The sequence below is a fragment of the Mus caroli genome, unplaced genomic scaffold (genome assembly GCF_978045245.1).
Source record: "Mus caroli unplaced genomic scaffold, Mus_caroli_1 scaffold_11, whole genome shotgun sequence".
NCBI classification, from domain to species: Eukaryota; Metazoa; Chordata; class Mammalia; order Rodentia; family Muridae; genus Mus; species Mus caroli.
The window spans coordinates 49,712,743-49,732,855 of record NW_028227266.1 but is presented as its reverse complement, the minus strand read 5'-3'; the positions used below and the strand labels follow the sequence as shown (position 1 = coordinate 49,732,855).

The window sequence follows — 20,113 nt, the reverse complement described above, 5'->3', positions numbered from 1 at the left end:
TGCAAGAGCATCAAGAATCCTTAACCACTGAGCCATCTCTCCACCGCAGCCACAGACTCTTAGTAGACATGGAATCAACTCTATTTTACATTCAGATATTCACACACATGGGTACTTTACCTCTTAAGAAAAATCCATTCTCTATTTAGATAATTTATAAGGAGCAAGATAGGCTTTGATACTTCAAGTTCTCTATTTTTAATAACTGAAAATTTGGTGGCGAATGAGAATCTATTCAACTTGAGTTATCCAGATAATTATTCTCTAATTAAAGACTATAGATGCAAATAGCTGTGGATACACTCAGAGAGCCTGCTTCTAGAGACTGGTAAAGTTAACAGAAATCACAAACAGCCATGATTAAACTTCAGGCCACACGACACAAGCCACCCTTCCTGCTATCCTCCTCCCAGCACGGCCCAGGATCGGACTTACCCAAGAGCTTGGAACACCCATGTTTGAGAACCGGACATGGCTGTCGTAGTAACCATACAAAACTAACTAGCTGCCGGCTCAGGGTCAGCATCTCATTGTGTGTGTGTCTCACAAAAGAATTAACCCTTTCTTAGCTAGTAAATAAAACTTAAGATACTAACACAGGGGCAGAAGAATCATCCTTTAGTTGGATGATACACTTCTTTATTACAATTCTTACTCCCCAAATTCATCATGTTCACAGGGACCTCCCAAATTATTGCTGTCACTGCTGCCCTGGACTTATTACTGGGGCTACTTCACCAATCCTTTGTCTCCTACGTGGATGCTCTCTCCTCATATCTCTCAAACACATCTGACACGGCAGCTGAAGCAATTACACAGAACAACAAAGACCAGGAAACAAATGGGATTAAGAAATGGAGACTCCCAGACTCCTGGGTCAGGCATTATTATTGACCATGAACCAGTAACAGGTTCCAGGTTACAAAGGGAAACCAAGTCTGCATGGTGTGTGTATTTGGTGCCTTCCTCACAGGAATAGCATATAGATCCTCAACTGTAGCAATTTCAACAACGGAGCTCATACATCACAGTGTTCAAAGCCCACCTCCCCGTGTCCATTAGTCACATCAATCTGACATCCCAAGGCTGCAACTACCGTCTTCCTGCATGAGCAGCCTCAGTACTAGAAGACAGAGCCGGTTTTACTAAGAAAGGTGCAGGCTGTTAATGTCATCAGAGCCGTTTCAGACTTTTTTTCATGACTCCCTTTCTTCTGGCTTTGTCTTGACCCCCTTGTCCCCCATCTGCCCCCCCACCCTTGCTCATTTTTGTTATTGTGAAATTCGAAATGTAAGCAAATCTGCTGGCCCTACTGGAGGGAGCCCCTTGCCACCTGTGTGACCTTGAGGACTCGCTGACCTTATCTGTGGGGTCGCCTCTGGGGCCTCTCCATTACTATCAGCAAACTTAAGTCCTAGAGCAGTTCCTCACCTGTAGATGGTTTCTAATTCTGAACTCTGCATTCCGGCTTGATCAAGAATTTGGAAAGAATTGGGAGAGCCTTGAAATGTGAAGAACACACACACACACACACACACACACACACACACCAAACAAACAACAAACAAAAATCCTAAACCCCATAACAACGAGCTTCTTTATTTTGAAATAGATGTTTCCATGGTAGTGCAGCCCTGTTACACATAGGAAATGAGCATCCATTTTAAGAACAAGGCAGGGTGGAATGGGAAAGACTCGTGGAAGGAGATTTGAGGGTAACCTGGGCTAATGTGTAATTTTAAACTCACAAAAGCTGCAAGCTAATTTTTTTCCACAGAATTTCAAAGATCCTGAAATGAATTCATTAAAAAACTAATGTTTAGCCGGGTGGTGGCGGCACACGCCTTTAATCCCAGCACTTGAGAGGCAAAAGCAGGCAGATATCTGAGTTCGAGGCCAGCCTGGTCTACAAAGTGAGTTCCAGGACAGCCAGGGCTACGCAGAGAAACCCTGTCTCGAAAAAACAAAAACAAAAACAAAAAACAAACAAAACAAAACAAAACACCCCCAAAACAAAAACCTGTGTGATTTAAGAACATCTTCCTGAGAGTTATTAAAACATGAACATGGGTAATTAAAAAAACGAAAAACAACAAAAAATACCCCAGTGACATATGTTCCTTTGTAAAGGTATTTTAAATAATTCTTTTTCATGGAAACCACATAAAAGAACATTCTTAGATACAGTGATTATATTCTATCCACCTCACCCAGTTAGATTCATACTGAAGGGGATGCAACAAGATCACAGAGAGAATACCACTACTGACTGAAGTCTTAGAGTCAGACCTTACGCCAACAAAGTCATACGAGCCAAGACAATTCGATCCCTTCTATGGCTTCCTACTGTCTAGGAAACAAGAACATTTGAACTACACAGTTTCTTAAGTCATTCAATGTTATTATTTCTGATATTCTACCTGGAATTGAAAAAAAAAGAAAGGAAAAGCATCATATGAACCATTTACGATTTACAGGATTCACTTTGCCCACAATTAATGAAAGCCTCAGGAGTGGCCGATATAACCCAAAGTATACTGGAGTAGGTGTTACTCATTCAGAGCCACAGATCTCTGTCCCTTACGTGGGAAAGCCAAAGGCCTATGGGGGCTTTGACATGAAGCCACTGACCTTCCTTCACTCAGGCAATGAGAACTTGGACTTCCTATTTGTCTAGAAGGACATGGAACTGGGCAGGTTGGAATAAGACGAGAGCGGATTCCTTTGTAAACCTGTAGCAGTGCGAGCTTGTCAGGCCAGGCTGCACTAGGCCAGCAATGTTTACAGCTGTTCTGAGATTAATTATGGCTCCTGGTTTTGTGAGTAAACTGCAAACACTGTATGTTTTGTTAACTGACAAATTACTATCCAGTTTCTTACTATTTTCTTCTTTTCTGAATTTAAGCGTTTGATGTTTAGAGCAATGTGACATCACAGTGGATGCAAGCTGGAGGGGAAATATTTTTCTTTTAAAGCTCACCGTTTATCTTAAAAAATAAATTAAGATATTCAAAGAGAAAGAAGGTAGTTATTTTTATAAAATGCATAAACTATACATAAAAAAGCAATTGTATACATCTTTGGGACATGAGCTTCATGTGATAGCATTTTTTCAGGGTGAAGCAGCTCCAAAATTAACAAGAATTTGGGGCCTGCTAAAAAATCAAACAAACATGAAATAGTATTCTCTGTCTACTCCATTATCCCCAAATAGGATAATATCTTAAAAGAAACTGTAATAAAAAATTGTGACTATCTTTTCAAACCTGTTCCTCTTTCCAAGCAGCCACGTATTGGCTAGGCATGGGATGCACGTTAGGGACAAAAGAAAGCTTTGGTTTTTAATGCTGTCTCCTCTGAAGCTATATTTAGTTTGGCAGGTCAAAAGAACTATTCCGCCCAAGAGCAAATGGGCAGAGGTCAGAACTGCAGATGAGAATGAAAAGCATGTAATTCATGTTTTGGTTTGTATTTCCAAAATAACCCAAAGCTTCAGCGATGTTTCCCACCCTAAGCTATTGCCATCAGCGGAATCCATCGGACATCCGACCCTCGGTGTTCCCACCTCAATTAATGTGCTCTGCAAATGTTGTACAGCCTTTGTTGTGGCATCTGTCTGCCCCTTTCCAGACAACAGGGACTACCTCCTCTTCCAAAAGTGCCCGCTTTCTTCAGCAATTATTTATTGAAACTCGAATTTGCATTCCCAAGCTTAGTGTAACATCGGCATAAATTGTAGTTAATAAACAGCAGAAGGGGTGATGTGAATTTTAAAGCCTGGTCATTTACCACATCGAGACTAGTGCAAACACACACACACACACACACAGAGAGAGAGAGAGAGAGAGAGAGAGAGAGAGAGAGAGAGAGAGAGAGAGAGAGAGAGAGGCGTGCCAAGGCATAGTACTCACACCTGTAACCCCTGTACTTGAGAGCCTCAATAGGAAGATGGCTGTGAGTTAGAGGCTAGCCAAGGCTACACAGTGAGGTCCCAATGGAAGGGGGGGGGGAGCAAGCAGTCGAGGGAGGGAGGGAATAAAGGAGGGAGGGAGGAAGCATCTTTAACAGATTCTGTGAAATGAGGGCATTTGTGAAGGAACTAGAAGACAAGCAACACTCCTGTCCACTGGAAGCTATCCTTACACACCCTGCTACCATCACTTGATGCGCCTTGGCAAATATCTGTCTAATGATTTAGCAAGAATTTATTAGCCATCAACAAACTGTGCCAGGATAACTGGATAATTACATGCAAAAAAATGAAGTTGGGTTTGTAGCTCATGCCACATAACAACTGACTCAAAAGTGACAAAAAGCAGGAGTGACTATAAAAACCCTACAAAATACAAGCCATCTCGGCCACTTTCAATGAGACAGCCAGCTGCTTCTTCATGTAACACCGCAAACACAAGCAACGAAAGAACAAAACTGGTAGACTGTGTACTGTCCACACTGAATGCTTGCACAGAACGGGGACGGTAAACTATACCTACGTTAAGTGACTCATACCTAGAATATGTAAATAGCTATTAGAACTCAGTCATAGAGGCCAATTACCCAAGTGGAAATAAGGTGAAAGATATGATTTCTGAGAAGACATGAATACACATGAAAAACTGTTCAACACCATTAGCCACCAGGGAAATAAAAGCCACGGTGAGCTACCGCTTTATGCACACGGGGATGCCAATATGAAGAACGGAGACACCAGACTCTTACACACTGCTGTCTCGTTCCAAGTTAGAACAGTTATTCTCGAAGAGAGTACAAAGCCCCGCAATCGGTTAACCACGTGAATGATCCTGCCATTCACGCCAAGGTATATCCCCTCAAGAGAAGTGAAGATGCATGGTCATACAAAGGCTCGCACGCCATCATTCACCGCAGCATCATGGAAACACCCACGCTTAAGAATCAGGAAGCCCATTGTCTCATGTTACATCTGAAATATTACTTGGTAATAAAAGAAGTACTAATAGGCACTGTGGCACGGCCTGTCTGAAACTTGAAAACATTATGCCAATTTAGGGGAGACAGTCATAAAGGCCCATGTCGTATGGATCCCACTTATAGAAGCTGTGTAGAACAAAAGGTTTGACAGAAAGGAACTGTAGGTTAGGGTTTGTCCCGAGCTTGGGAAAGGAGATGACTCAGAGCTGTGAGTTCTTTATGAGGTAATCAATGTGCCCCGTAGCTGCTTGTATTATGAATGCTAATCGTGTTCCCCAGAAACTGTCTCTACAAGAGTACCTGCATGTAGCTTCTGGGAACCTGCCCCAAGTTGGTTCTGATTGGTAAATAATGATGCTGGCAGCCAATGGCTGGGCAGGGCAGATAGAGGCAGAGCTTTTAGGACTCCTGGGCTTGGAACAGAAAAGGAGAAGAAAGAGCGCTCCCACGTTGGGAGTGATGAAGGAGAGGAGTCACCATGCCTGAAAAGAGCAGAGGAGAAGGGCGGTTATAGCAACCGTGTGAAGGAACCAGGAGAATGTGGCCCAGAGCACTGCCCAACTGGACCCAGGGAAGCCAGGGTAGAATAAAGAATTTTGTAAATGATAACTTGGGATTATCAATGGTAGGTAGATTAAACCTGTGGCAATTAGGAAGTGGCCCAGCTATTGCGCTGTTTAAGGTATATCAAAATATAAAGGCTGAGTGTGTTTTTCATTCAGGTAGTGAACAGGTGCCAATGGGATTTACATATAAAATACATTGCTACAATGCCCTAAGACCAATGCATAATTAAAGAACCAATGTAGAAATCAATGACTGTACACTTGAGGCAGGAGAATTGTACAGCATTTCAATTGTGCGTTTAATAAAGGATAAATTTTAAGAAAAAAAAAATCTAACTACATGTTCACTAAACCACTAGGCTCTGTCTCAGCAAACTCATTTGGGACCAGAAGTGAGAATATTCTAACAGCCACCCAATGGATACTATGTGGACATGTAAAACTGACTGCTCTTTATATGGGAGGAGTAGAGAGCTTGGTGGCTCTGTATGAAACTCGAACTGGCCTGACTACTTGTTGGAGTTTGCTGTCACCCACTCCCTTAGGTGTACGCATGGCAGGTCATCAGAAGTTGCTAGGTAACAGTGGTTACGGTTACTTACACGTAGGACTATCAGGTGGTGAGTGTACCTATGCAGGGAAACCGATTTACAAACAGGCAGCTGAAGGAACAAGCTGGCTTTTTCATCAACTCAGAAAACATTTTATTAATTGTTTTGGTGTTTCATTGCTTAAAAAGATGTATTCAGTAAAGGGAGGAACAAAGAACACATCCCTCTAGTGTTCTCCAGAAAATACTGCTGGGTCATTAACAAGTGTTTTTCTTCTCTTAAAAGTTATTTAATTTCAATATTTTAAATATTATCAAATCTGCCTCTGTTTCCTTCCCTGTAACTCTTCCCCTGCCCCAATACTACTTCCTCCTGCCTTCATGTGCAAAACAAAAACAGACACAAACCCCATTGAACCCACTTAGCACTGCCATGGATGAAGGCAGGGCCACCTGCTGGAGACTCAAGGAAAGGGGCCCAACCTTCCTAGCAGTCATTGGTTGGCACTCAGCTAGGAGGGGACAAGGGACACCCCCCTCCCCCCCATCCATAGTTGGATTTTGTCTGGCTTGATTTTGTGCATACAACCACAGATGTTTGAGTTCATGTGTAGCATGTCCAGAAACACCTTGTGGATTTTTGTTTGTTTGTTTGCTTGTTTGTTTTTCTGCAGTCATCTACCATCTCTGGCTTTTACAATCTTTTTCACTCTCTTCCAAGATGATCCCAGAGGCTTGGGAGGAAAGGGTATTATACAGATGTCCCATTCTGGGATGTCTACTCTAGACTTCTATTCTCTGCATGTTGATCATCTGGATGCCTCTGTGCTAATTGTCATTTCCGCAGAAAGAAGGTTCTCTGATGAGGGCTGAGTCGCACACTAACCTATTGATGTAGGGTGAGCATTTAGAAGACAGTCTGATACTATGTCCACTTAGCAGGATAATGCTAGTAGAGCTTCTATTAGGGCCTATGACTTAGCATTCACAAGTTCATGGGACAGTTCACGGAACCAGACATGAGTCTCATTTTGCGAGGGTAGGCCTTAAATTCAATCAGAAAATGGTTGGTTACCCCCATAACACTCATGCTGTAATTTCACTAGTGGGCATGTGTTGTCAGGCCGGTCGTCATTGTGGTTCACAAGGTTCACAGCTGGGCATGGCTGATGATTGCTTCTGTCCTCTGTTGTGTCCAGAGCACCCTGCCAACACTGTGAAAGCTAGCCAGGAGGAAGAGTACTTCCTGGCCAGCATCAGCTCTACTCCTCCACCCTCTCAGAGGCACTAGGATCTTACCACCGAGTTCTGGAGGGTAGCCAGAAGCAACCACAATAGTCATTATGCTTTGTTTTTTTTTTTTTTTTTTAGGGGTGGCAGTGGCAGTGGTGGTGTCTATAAGATCTTACTGATCAACAACTCATAAGAGGGAATTACCTACCTGGCATCAGACATTTAATTTGTTAGCTGATTCTGCCTGGGAGAGGCACTGCTGTCCCTCTCCCTGGTCTAGGGTAACTCCACTTAAACTCTTTGAAACTCTGTTGATGTTTATGTGGAAAGAAACCCCTATAGATATAAGTCTCCACAGGGCTTTTTCAAAGGTCTATAGGTGGAGCCCTCTCTGTGTAAAAGCCCACCTTACACATAAGTTCTCATTAGAATGTTAGTCGAATGTCCACCGAATGCTATGGCCCTGCTTTATTCACCTTACACATGAGTTCAAATCTGGCATTCTTAGCCTTCCCCATAAGTAAACATAAATAAATACTATCAAAAGAAAGGGATAGGATGGAAGATTTAAGTAGAGGTAAACTGTAACTTTTCATGGTTTATTTAGAGATTAAAAAAAAAAATCAAACATTTCAAACTTTACAGAAGTGGTGCTAACATCACCCTTGAGCTTTTAAAGCAAGCAAGAACAACATTAAAATGAGAGATTTGAGGGAATCGTCTCAAGAACTACAGATCTTCACAGCTACAAAAATACTAGATCAAGTTTACAAACTAGCTGGCTCAAATTTGACTACTAATCCTTTTGTGATGAGTCTGTGCGATTCGGTCGAGCAGTGAACTCTCTCTCTCGTTCCCTGCATGCCTGCAGTATTTATTTGTGGAGACATACTCAAGCCACTGCACAATTATAGTTCAAAAACATTGGCTCTGCAGTGGGAAAAGAATTATTTTTAACCTTGCACCTTGCTTCTGGATCCTGCTATCACAACAAACTTTTGAGCACTGGGTGAGGTGATACTACTCCCAGCTATTGTCAGTTCAGCCTGTGCTAAGTATAATGTTCTATATATTCATAAACAGTCCCATCCAGAATCAGTCTGGACTCTTAGCTCAACCAAACATCACAATAACGACTAAGGTTAACGTTCATTCTGATGGTAGGATAGAAACATTTTTACTCATGGCTCTTTGTTATTTCCTCAAAACCATTGTTTTGAAGAACAACAACAAATCAAGAGTCTACATAAAGGAGCAGACACTGGGCCCTACTTCCATGACATAATTTCTCAGATTCTCTCTAAAATAGATCTAATTCCTGCCCCATCTCTCTGTGTGCATGTATAAAAGATTCCCAAGCTGAAAAGTACTGTGATATTAGGGCACACATTCAAGACTTACAGTAGTGTCTATAAATGAGAGAACATCACACTCTCCCTTACACATTCTTTTTCCTCTTCCTCCATCTCTACCCACAATGCATTCTGTCCTATCATCCCAATGGGCTTTTGAACTGGCTGGGCTGTGGTCTCTATCAAAGCCACCAGCTTCAACCTTTGGCCACGCTTCCCTTTCAAAAGCAGTACTCAAGTATACAGGTCGACCATAGACGCTTTATGCCTTAGAGCAAGGTTCTGCTGAAGTTTTTCACATCGTGGCCAACACAAAATGGTGCTGTTCTTACAGTCATGACACTCTATGACAAACAGGTACAGTTGGGCTATTCCAATACCCACCTGTCTGAGGGCCAAGGGTTTAATAAAGGTATGAGGCATACTGCAATGACTGGGAAGATTCACCTTATAACATAGTCTTGATTTTCCACACTTAGAAGGAAAAGGTGTTATGATCAACAGAACCACATCAGGGTATGTCTGGTGTCATCTAGTAGTGTTCTTCTCCACATTCCGGTGTAAAGTGGCCACTAGAGAGAGAGAAGAGGGAATACTAGGGCCCCCTTGCTGTAAATGGGCCCCAGGTAAATCAGGAAAGCACAGGCTGTGGAGAAGTTGGGTTTTCTAGATCTTCATCTGTGAGCTGATGTGGTGACACATACTTCCCATTCCCAGAGTCCTCTTGAGTGACCCAGACATCTAAAAACAGCTTTTATGTCCAGTTATACCGTGTGACAGGTGTCTGTCAAATTAGGTCAGGACTGCTCAGCTCACTATTGACACGCAGTGCTGACGGGGCTGCCTCTGCTGTTGGCTGGATGTTTCTAAGCTAAACTTATCCTGAAGAAAATAAGGCTGAGACAAAATTTAAAAATAACCTGGGCTGTGCTGCCTACAAGCACCGTTGGGGTGGAAGGCAGAAGTCAGTAAGGGACCCTTGCTGCTTCCCCTGCCTTCCAGATTGTGGCAGAGCCTTCCATACAAGAACAAATCTAAAGATTACCCTACCCTAGTTTCAGACAAACATTAGAATTGTGACTACCAGAGAGAGCCTGCTCTCTCTAAGTGTCTTAAACATACAGGGACTCCTAGAATTCTAATCTTGAACATTAGAGACCCAACAGAAACAGCAAGAAAGCAAGCTTTTCCTACAGTACAAGTTTATTTTAGATGCATTTTAGACATGATGGGTGTATTTCAAGACACTTCACAAAGTAACAAAATGATGTATCTGTATGTACGCACACACACACACTAACATGCATGCATGTGTGTCTTCAAAGTACTATATATATGGAATGAGTGTATGTCCATATATATGTCTATACACCTGACTTTAAACAGCTGCTTTTGGTAGTACTTAATACTTAGTAATAAATGTTAGGGTCCACAAAGGTTGAAAAACAATGCCAGCTGTATAATTACATGTCTCCAGTAAGTTGTGACACATGACACATTTACAATCAATCAACTAATCAATCAGTCAATCAATCAATCAATCAATCAATCAATTCAACACATCCTGACAAGGTCAAGAGCCACGAAAGAATGGAGACTCCTCAGTTATTAATAGGAAGGGATTCCTTTCCAGCTTTCTTGCTCCTCTTCAGTCACCAAATGTGTTGCAGTTTGTCTCACAGACTGCTAATTTGTAACTCAAGAGAAAGCTGAAGTCTCTGGGAGCAAGCCTCGCCTCCCTGCAATCTTTATTTATTTCAGGATGATGGCCATGCAAGAACACTTTAGGTCTCTATGGGTTATGCACTGTAACTGCCATTTTCATTCCTGAGACTCACTCTGCAAATTTAACTAACTGGGACTGGTGAGACTGCTCAATGGCTAAGTGCTTGGCTGCAAGAATGAGGACCTGTGTCTGGATCCCCAGCAATCACCTATAAAGACAAGCACAGCTATGTGTGCAGCCCTGGCATTGGGACCAGCAGATCCTATGAGCTCCCGGCCTGGCCAGTCTGTCTGCTCAATAGAAAGGCAAGCTTTGGGGTCAGTGAGAGACTGTCTCAAGGTAGCAGAAAGCCAGCAGAAAGCCATCAAGGAAGACTTCTAGCCTCTGCATGTGAACACACACACACACACACACACACACACTTTTGAATAAAAGCATGCAGATAAAAGATGCCTCATTTCATATCTGACTGATTTTATCATAACATGAAATTTTAGAGCTACAAAAAGTTAACTATTTTTGCTATGTTAGAATCCAGTATTGGGGTACATTTGAAGAATCACCCCTGGACGGTAAAAAACAAAAACAAAAACAAAACAAAACAAAAACAAACAAAAAAAAATCCCTCAGACTCAAGACTTCTAAGTTTATTGATGTAACTTTCAGGGACATTTTCCACACATCGCTTTCCACAGTGGCGTTATCAGAGACACAGGAGTTGGAGCATTTCCACAGAACTTCGAACTATAGTCTACGTGCAGGATATGCCAAGCTTTCCAACAGTAGGCAAGACTAAGCGAGCAGCACGGACATTCAGCTTGTTTAGCAGCTCCTGAACCTCTAGCTGTCTTCCTTCTATGAAACACCAGAAAGGGGCAGACATCAAGGTGCAAAACCTAGTGAGCTGACAAAATAAGAAGGCTTGTGATAGCTGCATCAGGGGTCACTATTAGTCAGTGTTCACCTAACATTACCTAGGGGCCACCATGACTGCAGCAAAGACTCTTTCCTAGTTGGTTTTATGCAATTCACTTTGTGAGTAACACCAGAGAAGGGCTCACTAGGACGCAGTTTTAAGCAAGGGCTTTCTTTTCTCAGTACTGAAGAATAAAACTAAAGCCTGCTATTAAGACATTCCATTCAAGGCTGAGTGCCACACATACGCTTGGCTTGGTTAAAGTCGTCAGCTCTTGGCGTGTAGTGGTGGTGGTGCTGCTGCTGATGGTGTTCTACCACCAAATGCTATAAACAGATTTGGACCCCCAACAAAATGCATAAAGAGGAAAGGGTACAGTTCATAACCGCAGCTGCGACATGTGAGATGCTACAACTATTTCCAAACTATTTTACTTTGGCTGGTTTTCTATGCCTATACATTTCTTCCCTATCGCAATACCTGCTGCTCTCGTTAAAAAGTTGTTAAGTATCAAGCGAAGGCCGAGGGGCAGTATGCAGGAGTCTGACCCAAGCCACTCCTAACACCGACATGGCTCTGATATGGGCTTCCATCCACTGTTCCAGGGATGTGAAGGACAAATATGGACACCCCCCAAGAACACATTATTCCAGAAGAATTTAAGTTGTCCTCTGCGTGCTGCAGGTGCATTTGAGAGCTCTATTTTAGGAACCACTACACAGATTTACTGTCTGTTCTTCTGGGAACCCCCAAAGACAGGATGTAGGAGTCTATCGTCTAGGGTAGATAGACTACATTTTTCTCTGAAAAATCATTGTATCCTGTGTGTAGCAAATAAAAGTGAGCTTTTCAGCTATGTAATTATTGAGGTTAAAACAATAAATAAAGCTATAAAGCAAAGAGACTGACTTCTGTGGTGCACCTACAGGCTAGCTGCTCAAACAGACCCACCCTAGGACCTCTGGATTTAATTTCACCCTTTCTGAAATCCTCTTCTAATGTATGGGCCCTGTCCTTTTCAGAGTTAAAGGGCAATTTAAACAGGCCTTCCCTTCAACAGCTCAGTGTAGAATGGTCCATCTGAATACTTACATTTGTTCAAACCAGGATTGAATTTTAATGATCCATTTAATAACACAATTTAATAATTGTTGTGGTACAGTTTTTAAGCTCCCCCTCTAGACCTGCTATCCAATATTGTTATCACTGAATAAACATCACTATATAAATTTAAATTCAAGTTAATTATGATAAAATCAAATTAAAGAAAAATAAAAAGCAAGTTAGATTTCACCCAGTGAAGAACTTTTGTTCCTATAAAAACAAGGCTAAAGAAATAAAAATACAGATCATAGACAGACAGGAAATATTTTGAAAATCATATACCCAATAAAGGACTTGAAGCCAGAATGTATACAGTACTCTCAAACCTCAGTAATAAAAAAGCTCACAACCCAATGAAAGCTGGCCAGGCATTCAAACAGATAATTAACCAGAGATAATGTGTGGCTGGTAAATACAAGATCACTGAGGATGTGCAAATCCAGATGAAGAGGTACTACTGCACCATGCCCCTAGGATGACTAACCCACAGAGAGGTGCTAGCAGTGTCTGTCAAGATGACTGACCCACAGAGAGATGCTAGCAGTGTCAGGATGACTGATCCACAGAGAGATGCTAGCAGTGTCGGTAAGCATGTGTGGAACTGGATTACCATACACTACTATTGGAACTGTAAGATCACTTCAGAATAAAGCAACCAGATTTCTCGCCGGGCATGGTGGTGCACACCTTTAATCCCAGCACTCCGGAGGCAGGGGCAGGCAGATTTCTGAGTTGGAGGCCAGCCTGGTCTACAGAGTGAGTTCCAGGACAGCCAGGGCTACACAGAGAAACCCTGTCTCAAAAAAAAAAAAAAAAACCAAAAACAAAAAACAAACAAACAAACAAAAACCCAACTGGTTTTTCTCAGAGTCAAGTATATGGCTAAATATGACCTAGTTAATCCATGCCTAGATATTTACTGCCCCTGACTCAAAGCATAGGTCCATGCAGAATTGTGAGCGAAGGTTCTCAACATCATTACTAGTAACAGCCAAGAAGCAGAAGCAATGTAATTGCCAGAGGAACGGGTAAGTGAACTATAGACTCAACATCCCTAGTTCCCAACCCTGGCATCCAAAACTGCCTCAAACTTGGAGACTGTCTGCTTGCTGATTAAGACAGAAGAAGGACATTCTATGCCACATCCTGTGATGGGCTGAGGTCAAAATGCAGGCATACTAAAAACAATGAGCAAAATGATCTTTAGATTATGCATGTAAGAGATATGAATTAATCTTATATTGAGATTTGAATGCCACTCATGAGTGATCTCATTTTGTATAACCAAACAACTCAAAGTCTAAAGTATATGAAACCTGAAACTCCCATGCTAAGATATTCAGTCTTTACGGCTCATCAATGAAAGGCACACACAAATAACCATAGGTGGATATGAAAATTACATCTAGTGAAAGGAAGGCAAAAATAAAAATAACAATAAAGGATTTCACTTACCTAAGCTGAAAATGCACGATTAGTCTATAATGACATAAGGCAGACAGGTGATTTCTTGGGAAAATTCACATTTTCTAAGTGCATACATACATCAGACCTTGGATTTATAAATTCTAAATATGTGAGGTTACTGTCTATCAATTAAAATTCAAGAGGGATGTTAAAATCTTCAGGGTAGCGGCCACATTTCAGGAGCTGAACAGGCACATATGGTTACTGGCTACCAGACACTAAAGATGATCAAGCCTCATCACCTGACCAGGTCCCACAGAAAAAACAAACAAACAAACAAACAATCAAACCAAATCAAATCAAACCAAACCAAACCAAACCAAAATACACAAATGCTTCAGACCAGAGGGCAGCAAACTACAGGGTATGTTTATATTGTTATTACATGTGTGTATGATGTATATGGTGTGTGTATGTGCACATACACACACCTGCATGCTATGTGTGTGGAGGCCAGAGGACAACTTGGTGGAATCAGCTCTCTCCTTCCATGTTAGCATGGGTTCTGGGCATCAAACTCAGGTTCCCAGGCTTGCTCAGCAAGGGTATTTATCTGATGAGCCGTTCTGCTGATCTCCACTACACGTGAAATTCTGCTGGGGCACAGTCAAGCCCACTCACTTAGGAAGTGTCCATTCTACTTCAGAGCTGTAGAGGAAGAAGCAAGCAGAGACCCTAAGGCTGGCAAACCTCAAGTATTTACTGTTTCTTTAAGGCTTGCTGATCCTTCTCTTAAAGGCAAATTCTAAGGATAGGGGCCACACTGCTCCTGTTCCTTGCTTGCCATGACCCAAGGAGTGCTTATGAAACAACTGCTATCTAGCAGGACCCACTCTAGTCTTGAGGACACAGTTGGGAGGGAGGCAGGTAATGAGAAAGAAATAAGCAGAGGAGAAAATGCCAAGTACAATGAATGCTAAGACAACCAATAAAGTGGAAGGCCCAGAGTGTGACAGGAGGTGGCTTTCATTTACAAAGGAAGAGGGGAGGAGAAGGGAGAGGGAGAGGGAGAGGGAGAGGGAGAGGGAGAGGGAGAGGGAGAGGGAGAGGGAGAGGGAGAGGGAGAGGGAGAGGGAGAGGGAGAGGGAGAGGGAGAGGGAGAGGGAGAGGGAGAGGGAGAGGGAGAGGGAGAGGGAGAGGGAGAGGGAGAGGGAGAGGGAGAGGGAGAGGGAGAGGGAGAGGGAGAGGGAGAGGGAGAGGGAGAGGGAGAGGTCTCTAGAGACCTCTAGAAGACCCAAGATTTGCACAACATGAGAAAAAGAAAAACCAACCAACAATTCTTTGGGCAGACATAAAGGGAATAACACCAATGCCTACCTAAAATAGGAATGAATTTGACTTAGTGTATGAAAGTGAAGGCCCAGGAGGCTGAAGAACATACAAAAGTGGGGAGGGTGAAGGAATGGGAGAAGTAGAAGGGACCAAGGAAAAGTGTCCGCGTTTTACTAGGCATGCAAAATGAATCTCCTTCAGAATTGTAAGCAAAATGAATGTCATCATCAATTCAAATGAAAAAAAAAAACCCACCCATTCTGGCACTGCTAAATGCAGAACGGGTCACAGAAAGACACGAGGGTGTCAGAGGGAGTTACTGCAAAGGCACAGGTTAGAGATGGGTACTGGGCAGCTCAGACTGCACTGGAAGCTGTGCAGGATGGAGTGGAGAAGTTTGGGACACTTTGGAAGGGTGGCAGCTGTTGTGGTGGGTTGGCTGTTGCTGACCCATCCTAGATGACAGGCCTGAGTAACCCAGAACACGAGTGTTGTGAATTACAATCACGGGGAAAATGCACACGAAGGGCTAACACAATCGCGCCTATGTGCCATCATCCATTCAATTTTCTCAAAAATCTTGGGGGAGTAGAGATGGATGTGGAAATGTACTAGCTCTTTATGTTTTATAACGAAGGACACCATCCTAGAGATAGTGCCTGTGCCGAGAGAACAGAGCATAGGAAAAAGGACACAGCCTCCCTTCCTTTATGGGACAAGAGCGTCTTGAAAATGATAAAGCTACTCTTTAAGGCTCCCTCCCCTCTCCTCCCCTCGCTAGCATACTTAATCAGTCGCGGGGCGGGGCCACAGTCTTTAAGAAAACAAATGCTTGATTCTCTCCAATTCCTTAGGTTTACAAAACCCAAACGCTTTAAATCTCTGCCAATTGCCTAATGTTCCTCTACCATCCTAAATTAAGAATGACATCCTGACAATTTCACGTTTTATTTGGAAAAACTGGAACACACACACACACACACACACACACACCACATACAGCGCGCGCGCGCGCGCACACACACACACGCACGCGCGCGCGCACACGCAGACACACGCAGACACACACACACACACACACACACACACACACACACACTGTCTCTGAAGGGTGAAAAAACCCACAAGGGCAAACATCAGCCTCCATACATCAAAGGCTGAGCCGCCACTACTGCCCATCCATCAAGTTCACAGACACCCATAGAGGGCTCTGCGACAGGTCCCAAGGTCCTTGGGAGCTCACACACATTTCTATACAGCTACCACCTCTCTTCTTTGACCTCCAGCCAAGCCACCATTCTAGTGGGAAGATTAATGAAAGGCCATAAAATCCGGACATGCAGGGAGCCAGTGTATCCCTTCGAGTCTCTAATTATAGTAATGCAACGTTTTCACATTATTTGTTAGGGAAGAACTAGAATGAGCTCTCATCCCAACTTGTTTCCACAGAAGCTGGAGAAGGCGACACCACCGTAAGGAACAAATATGGCCAGATATCTGAAGGTTTAGTGCTGGAGGAAGGGAGGGGGACACCCATGGCTACAGCACCCAAATCAATTCCCAGGAGCCCAGAAGCTCGCGGCCCACGTGCACTTGCTCGGGGACCTATTGCAGAGTCCTGACCTCTATCGAAATCCTCCCGCTGCACGGTGGACCAGTCAATCACCAGCAAAAGCTACAAGTAGTTACCCGGACCAGTCCTTCGGGTGTCAGGGAACAAGGGCGCCGCCCCCACAGGCAAATGCAAGGTCCCTTCTCAGGGGGTGGTTCTGAGCCAAGCCCCCCATGCCCTGCTGGGACCTCCGGAAACTGCCCGCCCACCACCAGCCAGCCTAGATCTAGGCCGAGTCAAACCTCCGGATCCCACAGTGTGGCCCACGGCACCCATCTCCGACATCCCCTGGAGGCCTTGGGTGGGCGCATCATCCCTCCCCTCCGGGGCCGCCTACCTTCCTCAGGCTGTCGGGTTAAGACTACCTCGGGAGGCTCGCAGGGAGGCACTCCCCGGGTCAGAGGTGGAGAGGCAACGGGCTTCTCCGAGACCCAGACCGTTTCCACCAGAGAAGACAGCCGGGGATCCCGGGAGGTGACCCTCCCACCCTACGCGGGGACCGTTAACCCCTCTCAGCACCAGGCACCCGTGGAAGGCGCGAGCCCATGGGGGGGGGGTCCCCGCTCGGGCGTCCTCACCTTCTTGGTGCCAGGGCCTCCCGCGATGCGAGACATGCCTGTCAGCGAGGAGGAGCGCCCCGGCTGCGCCCCTAGAGCATCCTGCTGCGGTGACATCGCTTCCATGAAGAAGATCTGCAAGCTAAGCCCAAGCCGAGGACCGGGTGGCTGCGCGGCGCGGTCCGCTCAGGCCGGACGCCGAGCTGCGGGTGCGGGCGGCGCGCCTCCCGTCGGGGCCATGGACCGCCGCCCGCGCCGCGCTCGTCGCGCTCGCCGCACTCTGCTCAGGCTGCAGCAAGCGCTCCGGGCGGCCGCCCGTCCACGCAGCCCCGCCCCTCCGCGCTCGGCCCGCCCCGGCCCGCCCCGCCTCTCCGTGTCCGCCCCGCCCCCCCCGCCCTCCCCGCGCGGCCCGTGCGCACAGCCCGGAGCGAGCTCTCAGCGCTCGGCGCTACCGAAGCCACTAACCTTGAGAGGTGCCTCCGCGGGTACGAAGCTTTCGCTGCCGCGCTCCACGCGCCGTGCACCACGCACCACTGCCGGTGCAGCTCCGCGCGCCTGTCCGCTCGCTCCCGCCAGCGTCCCTTCCCGCGCAGCTGCAGCGCGGGAGCTGCAGCTACCGAGGCTCGCTCGAAGGTGGTGCAGGGGCCGCCAGCCTAGCCTCGCTTTCGCGGACTGCGGAAGGGACCCCACCCTCAACCCCGGTCCCCGCTCCGCTGAAGAAGGAGTTAGACAAATTTGGAAGCCCTGGTGGCATCGCCAGACTTCGGGTGCAATATCGAACGCTTGCTAGCTAAGCCTGTCAGGGTAACCCAGGGCTGTTGCTTTGCAGTCACAGGGCAGCAAGCAAGGACAAGCAACCTTGCATGTTTGCACCACGGGCTTCGCAGGCAGCAAGCTGCAGGGACCCTGCATTCTGAAGGAGAACGCGCAATAAAAAGGAAAATGCAGGCAGAGAGGAGGTTGAAACTTGGCATAGTATCTATGAGAAGGCAACAATATGTGGAAACGTTGATCTGATATCCCGAGCTCAGAGCCTAACTTCCTGTAAGCCCAAATAGTGACCCCTCCCCCTTTTTTGGACTAAATAATAATCAAAGGGCAGTTGGAACAGACGAGGGTTAAGTAGTGCTCGCACTTTGAAGGGCTGGCTGCTGGTGTAAATGATACAGTAGGTGGCATTCTTCCCTTGGAATCAGAACTAGGGTGAAAAAAAATCACTAAGGATATCACTCCGTGATTGCGAGATGGCTACGGATTCGGCTTATTTTTGTGACAAGGAAAAAAGAAAAGAAAAGAAAGGGAGAGAAAAGAAAAGAAAAGAAAAAAAGAAAAAGGTTTCTTGCAGTTTTGGGCGGCTATTGGGGCAGGTTATAAGGAACAGAACTCAGGTGGGCAGTGTTCCAAGCTAGGGGATGCTGTCCAACACACACACACACACAAAGACACACCCACACAATCATCCAAACCTAAGATTGTTTGTTGTGGAAATATAAGGCTAATTTTAGTCACATCACACTACATTGTTAAAAGGAAGCTTAATAAATCTCATATATATGTATATACATCTGTGAAACAGGGGTGCTACAGCTGTGGTTCTCATGCAGAGAAGGGCTTTCACCCACTAATTTATAGGTTGTGCTTAAAGAGGGCTTTGCAGTTCTGTTCATTCACTTGGAACCACCCCCAGGCTCCTTAATCTCTTAATTCTTTGGTGAATGGACACCCTGGCTTTTCTTAATCTGCCTCATATTTTTTGTTTGTTTGTTTCAATTCTTTTATCTCCAAATAGTTCACTTAGCTCAAAGAGTCACAGCCATCCAGACATTTTTGTTCTTTGTTGCCTCCTGATACTTAAAGGCAGTGTCTAACATAATAAATGTTTGTTAGTTAAATGAAATGAGAAGACACACAAATGGTATAAGAAAGATGCAGAAGGGCCAAGCCAGAGCTGGCTGTCATTCAAAGAGCCCCATGGACTATAAAGTATCTCTGTGATGAAATAGCCAGTGTTCCAAATCAAGGTGCCCCCTTTTCCCCCCAGCAAATGTGGAAAACTTTCACTGTTCATTTCGTCTTTTTATTCCCAAGATGAAATAGCTTGGATCAGCACAGAAAAATTGCTCTCTCCACGTTAAGTTTCAAGGCAAGGCTACTCAGGAAATTTGGGTTGGGTCAGCTGACAGTAGAGACACATGTCTGTCTGATCACAGCACTGCCCTGCTAAACCATTAATTGTTTCTTTGCTGTGGAATAAGCCAAAAATGTCATAGTACAGAATGAAAGGCAGACCCCACCGCCACCCACCCTACCCTCACTTCACTTTCTTGCTGACTCTTGTGTGTCTTTGCTTCTCACCGCATTCTCTGTCACCTTGAAATCGTCATACTTTCAGAAGCCCACTAGGACTTTGGACTTGTCCTTCGTGTCTGGGAATTTTTCAGGCTACATCTCTACCCTCTTTTACTTTACTCCGAAATGTCTAGTATCTGGGGCATAAAAGGTACCTGGTGAATCGTCCTGGAAATCTTCAGGACTGTCAGAAACCGAGAGAAGTCTTCCTAGGTTTATCTCTTCCCCAGCTCCAGGCACCCAGGCTTGAGTGTAGCTCCGGCAATTGCAACAGGAAGCCCTTGCTGAGTGTTTGCTCTATGGGAGACTATGAGTATTTTACAGATATAATTAACTCCCATCTGTATCAGATGGGGTGGGTTCGTTTATTCCCCCATTCCACATATAAGACAACAGCAGGCCACGAGGACATTGAACAGTGGTGGTAACTTAGAAACTGATCATGCAGCTGCAGAACCT

The 20,113-nt window shown here is 44.8% G+C and overlaps 1 protein-coding gene across 1 annotated transcript in view; it reads right to left on the bottom strand.

Moving 5' to 3' along the window:
• Arhgap20 (Rho GTPase activating protein 20) overlaps positions 1–17,573 on the bottom strand; it is an 82,598-nt gene extending 65,025 nt beyond the window's left edge. Inside the window, 1 exon segment of the mRNA XM_021172655.2 lies at positions 17,327–17,573. Coding sequence (XP_021028314.2) covers positions 17,327–17,431 — 105 coding nt within the window. The 5' untranslated portion in view covers positions 17,432–17,573.
• Between the last annotated feature and the right edge of the window lie 2,540 nt (positions 17,574–20,113).